Raw genomic sequence first — 12,576 nt, 5'->3', positions numbered from 1 at the left:
CCATTTAAAAGCGGTCATCTATCTTCAGTTGAAAATAAGATTCTTTAACAGGTGCGATAGTTGGTTCACTCATGGTTGTTAGAAACCAAGAAAGTCCATTTCAACTTTCAGTTTCGCTCGAAACGTCTCACCATAGGGACAAAGCTTCTACTGGATCCTCCTACAGGAGTGTGGATGATTTCGTAACCTATGTAACGATGAAATTTATGAGCGATATTAGTATCGTTTCGAAATCTAGCTCAATAAGTTACAGCGGACGGGTCATTTAAACTGTATCGGTAAAGACGATTTAACTTGAAAAATTGAAGGAGGAATACCCATGGTAAAGAAAGAAGACCGCTTCAGACGAATCTATGGCGTAGTCTAGGACGTTAAGCAGCTGCTAGAGTTATAGAATTTGGGGGTCTCAACTAAGACAGGCCTGGATCAAACCATTGTCTATAATGTTGATGGTTAAATAAATAAAGCACAATCGACTTTAAGGCAAACCCATATTGGAATCTTCCCGTTAAAGCTTTAGAGGAACACAGAAGTTTTTAAATTAACAAAAAAAAGTTTTATTTCATTTATGTAATTCACATATCTTCCAAACTTCTTATGCAGAAAATTGACATTTCATTTAATTACTAAACCTTATCACCCATAGCCATATAACCAAGAAAAGTCCTCAATTCCTTCCACAATTTTCGATAAAAAAAACTCAACTAATTCAATAGTTATATTACAAAACCAGTAACTTCGCCTGATAATACCATATTTTAACGTTGGGAATGGAAGATTCGATTCAAGGTACCAATAAACTAGGCGTCGTCCAAGGACAATCAGGATGCGATCATATAAAGTGTAGCCCAGGAGAAAATGGCCCTCCTTCTGCGAGTGCATATGCCAGTGTGAAACAACCAATTCTTCCCTAATTAATTTCCGGGCATTTTCGAGATCAACGCAAAATTTATACTAGAATAGAAGAAATTAGGACAGAAAAATTAGAAAAATCTGAAATGGTTAAAGCTACTAATTTCAGATCGTCTAAGGATCAGAAAGTAGATGCGTTTAGCCTCTATTAAAACTAGACCTCTTACGATGTGTGCACTTACAAATTGGGTTTCAGCTGGTGATACATTATCAAAAGGATAAAAGTCGTACTCGATGTAAGGATTGCTTTTTGGGCTTGAGCATGAAATGAAAGTAAATTGCTTGTGAACTGTGGAAAATCATGGGAAAGTATTCAATCTACTCACGCAGATTCATTATATCGCAAACCGATAATGTTCAGATTATATTCATCGTGGGAATTAAGGCCGTCGATATCTGGTGGAGGCATTGGTTGACTCATGGCTAGTCGGTCACACTACAATGAAATGCTCTAGCAATCTGAACTGAAGAAGTCGTTTGGCGTAAATCTGAAATAATATTGATATTTTGAAATGCAATTTCCTCAGTCTCATTTAGTGTTTTTTCTCTAAAAAGTTAGACTAAATAAGGTTTACTTTTCAAAAAAATGTCGCGGCCGAAGCGCAGATTTTGGAGGCCTCACCACGTTCATACCCCTCTATAGATAAATCTGTAGAAGGCATACTTTCCCACTCAGTGGAGAGCTTGCATTTTGTGTCTACGGCGAACTTAGCCAGAAAGGAAAGAACGGTATCTCTCAACTTGGGAGAAACTGAAAATCCAACTACGGTCGGCCCGTCCGCGGTACTACAGCCCAAATCTACCCGCAAACGGAAGAGGAAGGCTCGGCAGAAGGAGACCTTCGGCCACTAAAGAGGGGGGACTACAGGCTGACTCCTGACTGGTGACGTGGACGCTACTGGTTTAACGCCAGTATGTGGAAATGGATCCAAGCGACCCGGTCACCGTAAACCTGGAAAGGCCCCAAGCCGGCGGCAGAAAAGAGCACTGCGAAGGAAGATTAAACACCTTGGGAATGAGGACATAGACGTGGCTGTACCACTAGGTGCGGCAACGTCCAGGGAAATGGGACGCAAGGAAGCGAAATCTCCGGCAGAAGGTGGGGATAAACTGGAAACCCCGGTAAGATCCACACTGGACGCATCAGACTTTTCTGTCAGCGGTAATCCGCGCAAGAAGCGTAAGACCAACACATCTGATGTGGCCAAGGCTTTATTGTGCTCCGCACCAAGGCTTATATTCACGCGTCTCACGGGGATTAGGACCGGTGTGCTGGGAGGTGATCAAATCAGCGAGAGATATCTCAATGAAGCCAGTCCCTCTCATCGGAATACGGACACGAAGGCGGGAAGGAAGAGAACGTATGTGCAAGCTGCAGTCTCTGTTCTGACTGCTGCCGTGGGAGTTTCCTACAAATATGGCAAAATGTCAGAGGGACAATTTACCATCCTCCGGGAATGCCTGTGGAGAAAAATGCTAGAGCCTGGAACGAAGCCACGATTTAAAAATCAAGGTTTTCGCTATGGGCTTCTCCATTTGGAGTGCACTGACGAGGCTGCCTTAAAGTGGCTCCAGCAGGCAATCCCGGCTTTGAGTTTCGGCGGTCGGCCCATGTTTACTATTGTGAACACTGAGCTACGTAGGACAGAACATGTCGGACGTTGGTTACCAGGCCCCCGAAGGAAGGAAGAGGACATAATCCGCATGCTGGGTGAACGGAACCCGGGCATAGAGTTTGGACACTGGAGGGTAAAATTCATGAATGCCAGCAAAGACAAATCTACAAATATGGAGGGCTTCAACTTGGTATGCGAACTGGACCAAAATAGTCTGAATGTGCTCAGGGAAAGTCACCATGTGATGCTCCACTTTTTCCTAGATAAACTGAATTTCAGTCATATCAAAAAACTATAGAGCATCATCTCCATTTTGAGAGCGAAGGACAATGATGGTCTTCGTCTCACACAATATAGAGCAAATTGCAGCATCTTCGGTGCGCTCCCCCACAATGGAGCTGCACGCGGAGGACAGTGGATACAGGAGCAGAACCTCGCACTGGTGAAGGGACCATAGACCACAGAGTGAATCCTACCTGCTAGTAAGTTCTCCTACACCTTCCTACACCTTAATCTAATCAGTTAATCACACTTGGTGTGAGCTCTAACCAGAGACTTATCACAAACTTCTCTTGGGTATATAAAAGCTGCTTCAGCGATCCATCAGTATCACTAACAAATAACCACAGTATTAAGCTGGACTAACAGTCTCATTAAAGGAAGATCCTTTTTACATATTCTCTCATCATGAAGTGTTCAATTGCTCTCAGTTTATTCCTTTTGGCCATCTGCGCCTACCAAGTATCAACACAAAGTCACAATGTTACCTTCGGGACGATTAGAGCAAATGATACCCTCTTGGATCGGGAACTGGTAGTGAAGAAATATAAACTCCTTCAAATTGTCAGCGATGACTATGAGTATCCTCGCAAGGTAACATCTTCAAAGTGCTCTAGACACATGGACCGTACTAATTATTTTTCGTCCTTACAGGGTTACTATAATAGTTTCAATATCACTGGCATTCGCTGCACTGATCAATACACTAATGGCGATGGAGGAAATGCTACCTTGTTGAAGGGCGGTCCAGGAGCCAATGAAGTCAAACTTCATTTGAAGTCAAAGCGAAATCATGGATTTAAATTCGTTATTGAAGTTTATGGAAGAGCATAAGAGTTCTTTGGTCGTTTTTGTGCCTTTAATATAGTGTAGGGGGTAAATTTCCGTAGTAATAAGTAAATTATGAAGCAGAATAAAAAAATGGAACAATTAAAAAGTGAATTTTGTGACTTAAAAAAAACCAGTGATATTTTCGGATTTCAAAGAGTAGTGAATCGTTGGTAAAATTAATGAGTTGAGAGCCAGTCTGCAATGACTAATATGAATTGAGATGATCAAACGACCATCATGAGTAGTCAGAGACGACCTAGAGGAAAGAGTTACCCCAAATACCTAAAAAAGTGGCTAAATTGACCGTGAAGGCCTGCCCGCAAATATTGAAACTGCATCGAAGTGCTCCGTCGACATGGGCTTTTACGTCTCTGTTCTAGCCAGGCTCAGGAACTTGGGGGTCCTTTGAGTGCTTCAATCACCTACGTGTCATTGAATTAAAAGTCACCTGCCATTGCCGGTGCGTGGGTCCGCCCTTGCTCCTCAAAAAGACATAAACAAAGGCAAGGATTCGCGTGCACCTAACGATAAATCCACACGTGAGCTATATTTGGAAATAAAAAGAAAAAAAACGGCCTGACCTCCCGCGTGGAGCCGTAAATCTCCGGACCCGAGTGCCGCGATCGGAAGGAAAGTTCCACGATGGACAGTGAGGCGTGACCTCTGAGATTCCCACCCAGCCTTGACATCCTCAAGATGTTATTCTGGAGGATAACCTTTGGCTCAGCCCCGAAACTGATACCCAGTCTCATCAAAACCACTGAGGTTAACTTGCAGAAACCATACAAACGCTGAAATACCATAAACCACTCGGCCAGCAAATCCAGTGACAACGAGCGGCCTTATGGTTAAGAGCCTTGAGGGCCTTGTGGGCCTTGTGGGCAGAAAAATAGAGAACATGGAGCAGATAAAAAAATTGTGAGCCCAGTGTTCCGAGGTGCTCTTCAATGCCTCAACAAAATTGAGGGAGCTGCTATAGAAGCGGTTATCCCTCTATTTCGGAAAATTTAAAAAGAAGGTTCAAACCATTCCCACAAAATATTGTTGGCGAATACCAGGGAATATATTTGGAGTACCATCGAACCTGGTTAGATTCATCAGCATGAGAATGTTTCAGTCTAGCACTCAAATAAAGCTATAAAACCAAAAAACCAGCTAGCAGACCGAGAAGAGTGGAGACAAAGACTTCCAGAAGAAGAAAAAGGAAATACTTTAAAAAATATTTAATCCCCAAATCTTCTTCTTTTTCTTCAGCCTTTGTCCCGTTCACAAGCGGGGTCGGCTCGTCGTGATCGGTTTCGCCATTTAGCTCTATCAAATGCCTGATCGGGGCTTTTAAATCACCATCCAGGGTATCAAGCCACCGTTGTTTCGGCCTTTGCCTTTTGGTCGTTTACTATCGACTTCGACGTTCAGACCAATCTTGGCAATCAAACAGGAAATACTATCTCAGCAACGTGTTCGCTGTCATAAATTAACAATGATTACTATCACCTGCAAGTGAAATTAATGCCACCTACTCCCTGAAACGGCTAGGTCTTGCATAGCCATTTAAACTACTTGTATAACAGATTTCGGTGATTGTATCATATAATAGTAATGGGTGCGGCATTATTTGAGCTTTTTAAAAAAAGCAGTAATATGATTGATGTCTTTGCTGATGGAAGCTACTATGCTTTCCCCATACGTTGAGGAATGAAAATTTGACCGTGGAGCTTCAAAAGCTGTGGGGACAATCACCAAAGTTCTTTTAAGGCGATGGTGCTCGGAACGGTTGCCCCGGAGGGGCCTCAGGTGCGACAAGCCTTCTATGTACGGGTGGATGGCAGAAATTGTCGACCTATGGAGGGAGTATCATAAGCTCCGCCGTTTGGCACAACGCTTGCACGCCAACGCAGCAGATCAGCAAAAAGGAGACTCCGCAACGCTATAAATAAATGCAATGATCGCGGCTGGCAGAACCTTGTCAACGAGGTGAATGAGGACCCGTGGGGACTTGGCTTTAAGCTTGTCACTCGGAAAATCGGGGCTCTGCGGAGGCCCTGCATACTAAGTACCGACCAAATGGACCACATTGTGCGGGCATTGTTCCCCAGATACGGAAAGCGTCGAGGATTGCCCCCTTTTCACAATGCGAGAGTTCGAAGAAGCGGTTCTCACTATAAAAAACAAGAAGGCGCCAGGCCCTGATGGCATCCCGGTGGAAGTTTACAAACTGGTGTTCCGCCAACGGCCAGAATTGCTGCTTGAGGCGTTCAACGCTCGCTTGAAGGAGGGCATTTTTCCTTGTCGCAGGAAAGTGGCCAGACTCGTATTGATCAGCAAGGATAAAGGAGACCTGGAGCTCCCGTCTGCATACCGATCGCTGTGTATGCTTGACACGGCCGGGAAAGTGTTCGAAAAGCTCATCAGGAGTAGGCTCACTGAAGTGATCGGCGCTGCTGGGGACTTATCCGCAAGGCAATTCAAGCTCAGAACAGGGAGATCCACAGTGGATGCTATTATGGAGGTGGTAGATGCGGTTCATCGAGCTGAGGCACTCAGCCGCCGATCTCGACGGATAGTGCTGCTCATAACGCTTGATGTCAGAGATGCCTTCAATTCCGTAAGATGGACTGATATGCTAGGCACATTAGAAAACTCATTTCACGTGCCAAGCTATCTCTTAGGGATATTGAGGGATTACTTGAAAGATCGCTCCCTGTCCAATCAGACGCTAGAGGGCCAAATGAGGATGGAAATCACGTCGCGAGTAGCAGGGATCCATCCTTGGGCCGGACCCCTGGAACGCTTCCTATGATAGTCTGTTGAGACTCGATATGCCCGAAGAGTCGCGCTTGGTCGGGTATGCAGACGACGTTGTGGCACTTGTTCCCGGACGCCCTGTTGAACAGGTGCAAAGCAGACTTGACGTATTGATGTGACGGGTAAATGGATGGATGACTGCTCACGGTTTCAGCCTTGCGCTGGAAAAAAACGAAGTAGTCATCTTGAACAGAAGGAGAATCCCGACCCTGCGTCCCATATCGATCAGCGAGTTGACTATAGAGTCAAAACCAGCGGTTAAATACGTTGGTTTAATACTCGACTCGAAAATGAGCTTCTTCGAGCAAATCAAAGCAGCAGCGGCCTTGAGTCGGCTAATGACGAATGTCGGGGGCCATATATCTCCTTATGGAAGCAACTCAGTGGGGTCTGCTCTCTGGCGCGGAGGTTTGGCCATGACAAGGAGGTGCATCGTAAGCACCTTGCTCAAGTGCAGAGGCGGGGAGTTATCTACCGCCGCAAGAGCGAGAACTTAAAATAGGTGGTTGCCCGTGAAGAACGTCAACGCGCCCATTACCGAGTGGCAACTTTGTTGGCATAATGAGCCAAGGGGCAGATGAAGTGCGGCTCATTGACAGTTTAGACCTGTGGATGAACCGAACGCACGGTGAGATTGATTAACTCCTTACCCAACTTCTAAGCGGGCATGGAGGTTTTCAGTCGTACCTGGACAGGATTGGGAAGGCGCGATCTCCTGATTGTGTGTTCTGCAACGGAGTGGCGGACGACGCTCAACACACCTTTTTCTCTTGCGAGAAGTGGGACGGCTTTTGTCAGCTACTTTATGTAGACAGAGGGGAGCTCTGTTCAAACAAAATTGTCAGAGAGCTGTTGAAGAGCGCTGGCAGCTGGAATCGTATTACACATTATGTCAGGGCTCTTCTTATTGCAAAGAAGATTAAACTCGGCGGAGAGATCGGACGGTAAGGGATTCCCTGAACTAACAACTCCTTTCCTTCCCTTCCCTCTCGTTGGTGAAAGGTATTCCCTGATTTCAAGGCTCCCAATGCCGGGAGAGCGGAAGGGCTGGCCTGAAGTAATGTGCCAAACGGTTCGAGGCTAGTTCTCTAGTGACAGGGACGTGTTTAGTTGGTAGTTCGACAGCGTACTGTTGCGGAGTCACTCTGTGCGTAAAGGCATTCATCTACCCTGCTCCCAAAAAAAACTCGAAGAGGACTTATTTTTGCCTCGTCTCCATGCCCTTACGTATTCCAAGGCTGTCCCTCCCTCAGGGATCGTCAACGATCCTTCATGGGTCGTTTACGATAAGGGGAGTGGCGTCCCCGAGGTGCCCGAGCAAGTATTATAGTTCTGACCCCCTAGCTGGCATAATACTTGCGTCCTAGGTAGTAGCCTCGAGAAAGTTTCTCGGTGAAGAGCGGTCATTAGCCGATACACGCCGGAACACACTGGGACTCCCTGGAGCCGTCGACAACTCCCTGTCGACGTCGATGGGGTGATGTGAGCCTAGCTCTGCCAAGGTGGTAGTTGTGGCGTGTATCAGGAGCCAGCCCCTTCGGGACCCTGGTCGGGTAGTGTGCATTGAACCGGTGTTAGTAGACCGCCACGGAGTGCCAAAAGAAAAGGTGGGGAGACGAAGGAGGACTAGACCGCCAGCTTTGCTATTAAGCCGACGGAAGGCAAGACTTTTGCGGAAGTCCTCAGCGAAATCCGTTACAAAATCAAACCCGAAGACAACGGAGCGAACGTGTCTTCCATACGTAAAACGGAGGGCGGTGGAGTCTTAGTCGAACTAGGCCCGGAGACTATAAATAAAGTCACGTTCTGTGAAGCAGTCAAGGGGCTTCTAGGAGAAAAAGCTTTGGTTTCTAGCCTGGAACCCACGTGTGCTTTAGAAATCCGAGACCTTGACTGTCTAACGGAAAAGAACGAGGTAGAAGAGGCCATCAAACGCGAATGCCCGGAGGTAACCAATGTCCGGATTGGTATCACCTCCGCAAACTCCCGAGGCCAAAAACTCGCTATGGTGGAAGTTGCCGAGCAATACGCGAGGAAGCTTCTAAACAGCGGGAAAATAAGAATTGGTTGGGGAGTGTGTAGGATACGAATTCGGGCCGCCCCAACCATCTGCAAACTGTCGGGGACCTGATAGAAGGGCAACATGCCGTAAATGCGGTCAGGCGGGCCATAAAGCGAACAGCTGCAATGAAAAGGAAAGTTGCGTCCTATGCAGGGACCGTGGCGCAACTAATGAGAGCATTGCGCACACTGCGGGATCGGGGCGGTGTCCAGTTTTCAGAGCAGAACTGGAAAAAGCTAGGATACGGTCAACATGATTCGCATCCTACAAATCAATATGCACCGAAGTGCAACCGCTCACGAGTTGCTAGCGCAGTTCGCTGCGGAGACCAAAGCTGATTTAGTACTCATCAGTAAGCAATACCGAAACAAGGGCCCAGTTTCATGGCACCCAGACATATCAGGTACCGCTGCCATCTGGGTTCGGGACGGCACCCTCCTGGGGGTTCTTGCCCAAGGCCGAGGGGACGGCTTTGTCTGGATTCGGTGTTCAGGGATAACGTTTTTTAGTGTCTATCTTACGCCGAATGAGACGATGCCGGACTTTCGTCGGAGGCTTGATGCTTTGGAGGACACTATCTTAAGCACGGATGGGTGGATCCTGGTCGGAGGTGACTTCAATGCTAGGGCACTTGAATGGGGCATGCCTCACACAGATTCCAGAGGGAAACGAATTCTGGAAATGGCGGCGAGAACTGGACTGGTAGTTCTAAACACCGGATCCACCCCAACGTTCCGGCGCCCGGGCTGCGAAGGAAGCATTCCAGACGTAACCTTCGCGTCGGAAGTGGTGGACACAAACTCTGTGTGCGCCACCCCAGCGATCTTTCTGTTTATGGAACGTCGCGAAAGTGAACACCGGGAAGTTTGTCGAAACTTTGGGAACAGGTGGGGCCACGCTGAAGGGTACTCCTGGGGGCGGTGGCGCCGCGGCTGACACTGTCGTAAATTCAGTTATGAACCTGATAACGACGGTCTGCGGAGCCTCCATTGCCAGGAAGACATCGAGGCGCGGCAAACCTTCCATGTATTGGTGGACAGTGGAAATCGCAGAGCTCCGGAAGGAGTGTCACAGGCTCCGCCGCTTAACACAACGCCTAGGCGACCGGGAGGAGGAATGTACCATAATGATGGAGTACAAATCAGCCAAAAGGAGACTCCGCAGCGCAATAAACAAGAGCAAAGCTCGCTGCTGGCAAGATCTGATTGACGAGGTGAATGGGGATTCGTGGGGACTTGGTTACAAACTTGTAACCCGAAAAATCGGGGCTCTGCGGAAACCCTGTTCACTTAAGGCCGAGCACTCTTCCCTGCACATCCCATATGGGATGGTGACGTCGGCGCGGAGAGCGCTGAGGACTGTCCACTTTTCTCTATAAAAGAGTTGGAACAGGCAGTCCTCTCTATGAAAAACAAGAAGGCGCCTGGACCCGATGGTATTCCAGCAGAGGTATACAAACTGGTATTCCAACACCGGCCAGACCTACTGCTCGGCGCATTCAACGCTTGCCTGAAAAAGGGCATTTTCCCTACACGTTGGAAAGTTGCGAGGCTTGCGCTGATCCCTAAAGGGAAAGGCGATCCCGAATTGCCGTCTTCATACCGCCCATTATGTATGCTTGATACTGCTGGGAAAGTGCTCGAAAAGCTCATCAGAAGTAGACTCGCTGAAGCGATACGCGCTGCCGGAGATTTATCTCCCCGGCAGTTTGGTTTTAGAGCAGGGAGATCGACAATTGATGCTGTCATGCAGGTCGTGGACGCCGTTCAACGAGCAGAGGCACATAGCCGCCGAACTCGACGGGTGGTGCTCCTCGTAACGCTTGACGTCAGAAACGCCTTCAATTCCGTAAGATGGAAAGACATTCTAGGCACACTAGACAATATCTTCAACGTGCCGAACTATCTCTTACGGATTTTGAGGGACTATCTGAGGAACCGCTCCCTGCTCTATGAAACACTAGAGGGTCAAAGGTGGATGGAGGTCACGTCGGGGGTAACACAGGGATCCATCCTAGGGCCGGACCTCTGGAACGCTACCGACAGTCTGCTTAAACTCGACATGCCAGAAGAGTCGCGCCTGGTCTGCTACGCAGATGATGTCGCAGCGCTTGTTGCTGGACGCACTGTCGAACAGGCGCAAAGCAGACTCGGCATATTGATGCGACGGGTAAGCGGATGGATGACTACTCATGGTTTTAACCTTGCACTGGAAAAAACCGAAGTAGTCATCCTGACTAAGAAGAGAATTCCGACCCTGCGTCCAATATCGTTCGGCGAGTCGATCATCGAGTCAAAATCAGCGGTAAAGTACCTCGGGTTGACTCTTGACTCAAAGATGAGCTTTTCTGAGCAAATCCAAGCAGCAGCGAACAAGGCTGCGGCTGGAGTTTCGGCGTTAAGTAGGCTAATGACAAAAATTGGGGGTCCTACGTCTAGTAGGCGACGTCTCCTGATGAGCTCAACGCAGCCTGTCCTGCTCTACGGCGCAGAGGTATGGGCTGGCGCTCTTAACAAGGAGGTATATCGTAGACGCCTCGCGCAAGTACAGAGACGGGGAGCTTTACGGGTGGCGTCTGCGTATCGCACAGTCTCTGAACCGGCCGTGATGGTGATCGCGGGAGTTATCCCCGTTGCCCTTCTTGCTAGGGAGCGTCAGGCCATATACAAGCGCAAGGGAGATGAGCCAAGGGAGGTGGTTGCTCGCGAAGAACGGCAACACACTCTAGACCAGTGGCAGCTCTCTTGGCAAAATGAAACTAGAGGCAGATGGACTGCGCGACTCATCGGCAACTTAGGTGCGTGGCTGAATCGGAAGCATGGTGAGGCTGACTATTTCCTTACCCAATTTTTAAGTGGGCATGGAAGTTTTCAGTCTTACCTGCACAAGATTGGAAAGGCGCGTTCTCCGGATTGTGTGTTTTGCAATGGAGTTGTGGACGATGCCCCCAACACTTTTTTTTCTTGTGGAAGGTGGGATGGGGTTCGTCAGCAGCTCTATTTAAACACAGCGGATCTCTCTCCAGACAACATTGTGGAAGAGATGCTGAGGACTGCTGACAGGTGGAACCGTGTTGCCCATTACGTTCGGGCCCTTCTCGTTGCTAAGAAGATAGAACTCGACCGGTGGAGGAGCCGGATGGCAGGGGGCTTCTTCAACTGACAGTTCCCTTCCTCCTCTCCCCTCCCGTTGGTGAAAGGAATTCCCTGATTTGAAGGCTCCGCAAGGCGGGAGAGTTCGGGGGCTGGCCCGGAGTAATGTGATAAACGATTCCAGGCTAGCTATCTGATGATGGGGAGGTGTTTAGTTGGTAGTCCGACGACGTACCGAATCGGGAGTCCAGCACTGTGTGCGTAAATGCATTCACCTACCCTACCCCAAAAAAAAAGGCTGCCCCTTGATACCCCAATTGTTGGTTCCGGCCCCGGCATAATGGAGGTAGAACCCTTCTGTTTTCCACTTAACACCTTCACTAGTTAGTAGTAATACTGTTCCGCCAACGATTAATCTAAGAAACCTTCTCTAAGCTCATGGTTCACTGGATGGTCACTATAATATATAGCGTAGTGACTCTTCTTCAGGAAACCGGTCCCTGTCCAAAGTATCTCCTGTAACGCTATTACATCAGCCCTATATTGGGACAGGGTATCGGCTAGCTGCTTGGCAACTCCATCTCTGTATAGGGAGCGCACATAACATGAGAAAATGCGCAAATCGTTATTCCGTTTTGGTTGCCGGGTTCCTCGTGGTGTAGTCAATCCAGTCCGAGGCTCCTTTTATAGCTTCGTAATAGGTTATTTTCCGTATAAAGTTGGTACCATTTGTCCTTTTTTTGGACGCCTACCATTTGTTGAACATAAAACAGAATTAGTTCTAATCAGCAAGAGAAGAAAGGAAACAAACATGACAAGTAAAGTTAAGGACACCAGGCATTATTAGGAGAAGGAGCATACATGTTAGCAAGGATGCTTCCCACAGGCATTCTGCGAATAAAGGCCAGCGTGTCAACAACAAAACATATGCAACCAAGAAGTCTACCGCATTTTAACGGCAGCTGGCACATGGGAAATT

At 47.9% G+C, this 12,576-nt stretch overlaps 2 protein-coding genes across 2 annotated transcripts; one reads left to right on the top strand and one right to left on the bottom strand.

Annotated features, from left to right (window-relative positions):
• Positions 1 to 541: 541 nt before the first annotated feature.
• On the bottom strand, positions 542 to 1,409 carry LOC119652472. The gene is made up of 3 exons (XM_038056642.1): positions 1,239 to 1,409; positions 1,095 to 1,167; positions 542 to 954 (listed from the first exon to the last, which is right to left on the bottom strand). Exons 1-3 carry the CDS (start codon positions 1,331 to 1,333, stop codon positions 637 to 639), a joined length of 486 nt encoding a protein of 161 aa, XP_037912570.1. The 5' UTR covers positions 1,334 to 1,409; the 3' UTR covers positions 542 to 636.
• Positions 1,410 to 3,120: 1,711 nt separating this feature from the next.
• LOC119651645 (probable salivary secreted peptide) lies at positions 3,121 to 3,744 on the top strand. Its single transcript, XM_038055320.1, has 2 exons — positions 3,121 to 3,401; positions 3,462 to 3,744. Exons 1-2 carry the CDS (start codon positions 3,216 to 3,218, stop codon positions 3,639 to 3,641), a joined length of 366 nt encoding a protein of 121 aa, XP_037911248.1. The 5' UTR covers positions 3,121 to 3,215; the 3' UTR covers positions 3,642 to 3,744.
• The last annotated feature ends 8,832 nt before the right edge of the window (positions 3,745 to 12,576 follow it).

This window comes from Hermetia illucens, chromosome 3, assembly GCF_905115235.1.
Source record: "Hermetia illucens chromosome 3, iHerIll2.2.curated.20191125, whole genome shotgun sequence".
In the NCBI taxonomy this organism is placed as follows: domain Eukaryota; kingdom Metazoa; phylum Arthropoda; class Insecta; order Diptera; family Stratiomyidae; genus Hermetia; species Hermetia illucens.
The sequence above is the reverse complement of the archived record's forward strand: the minus strand, read 5'-3'. Positions and strand labels throughout refer to the sequence as shown.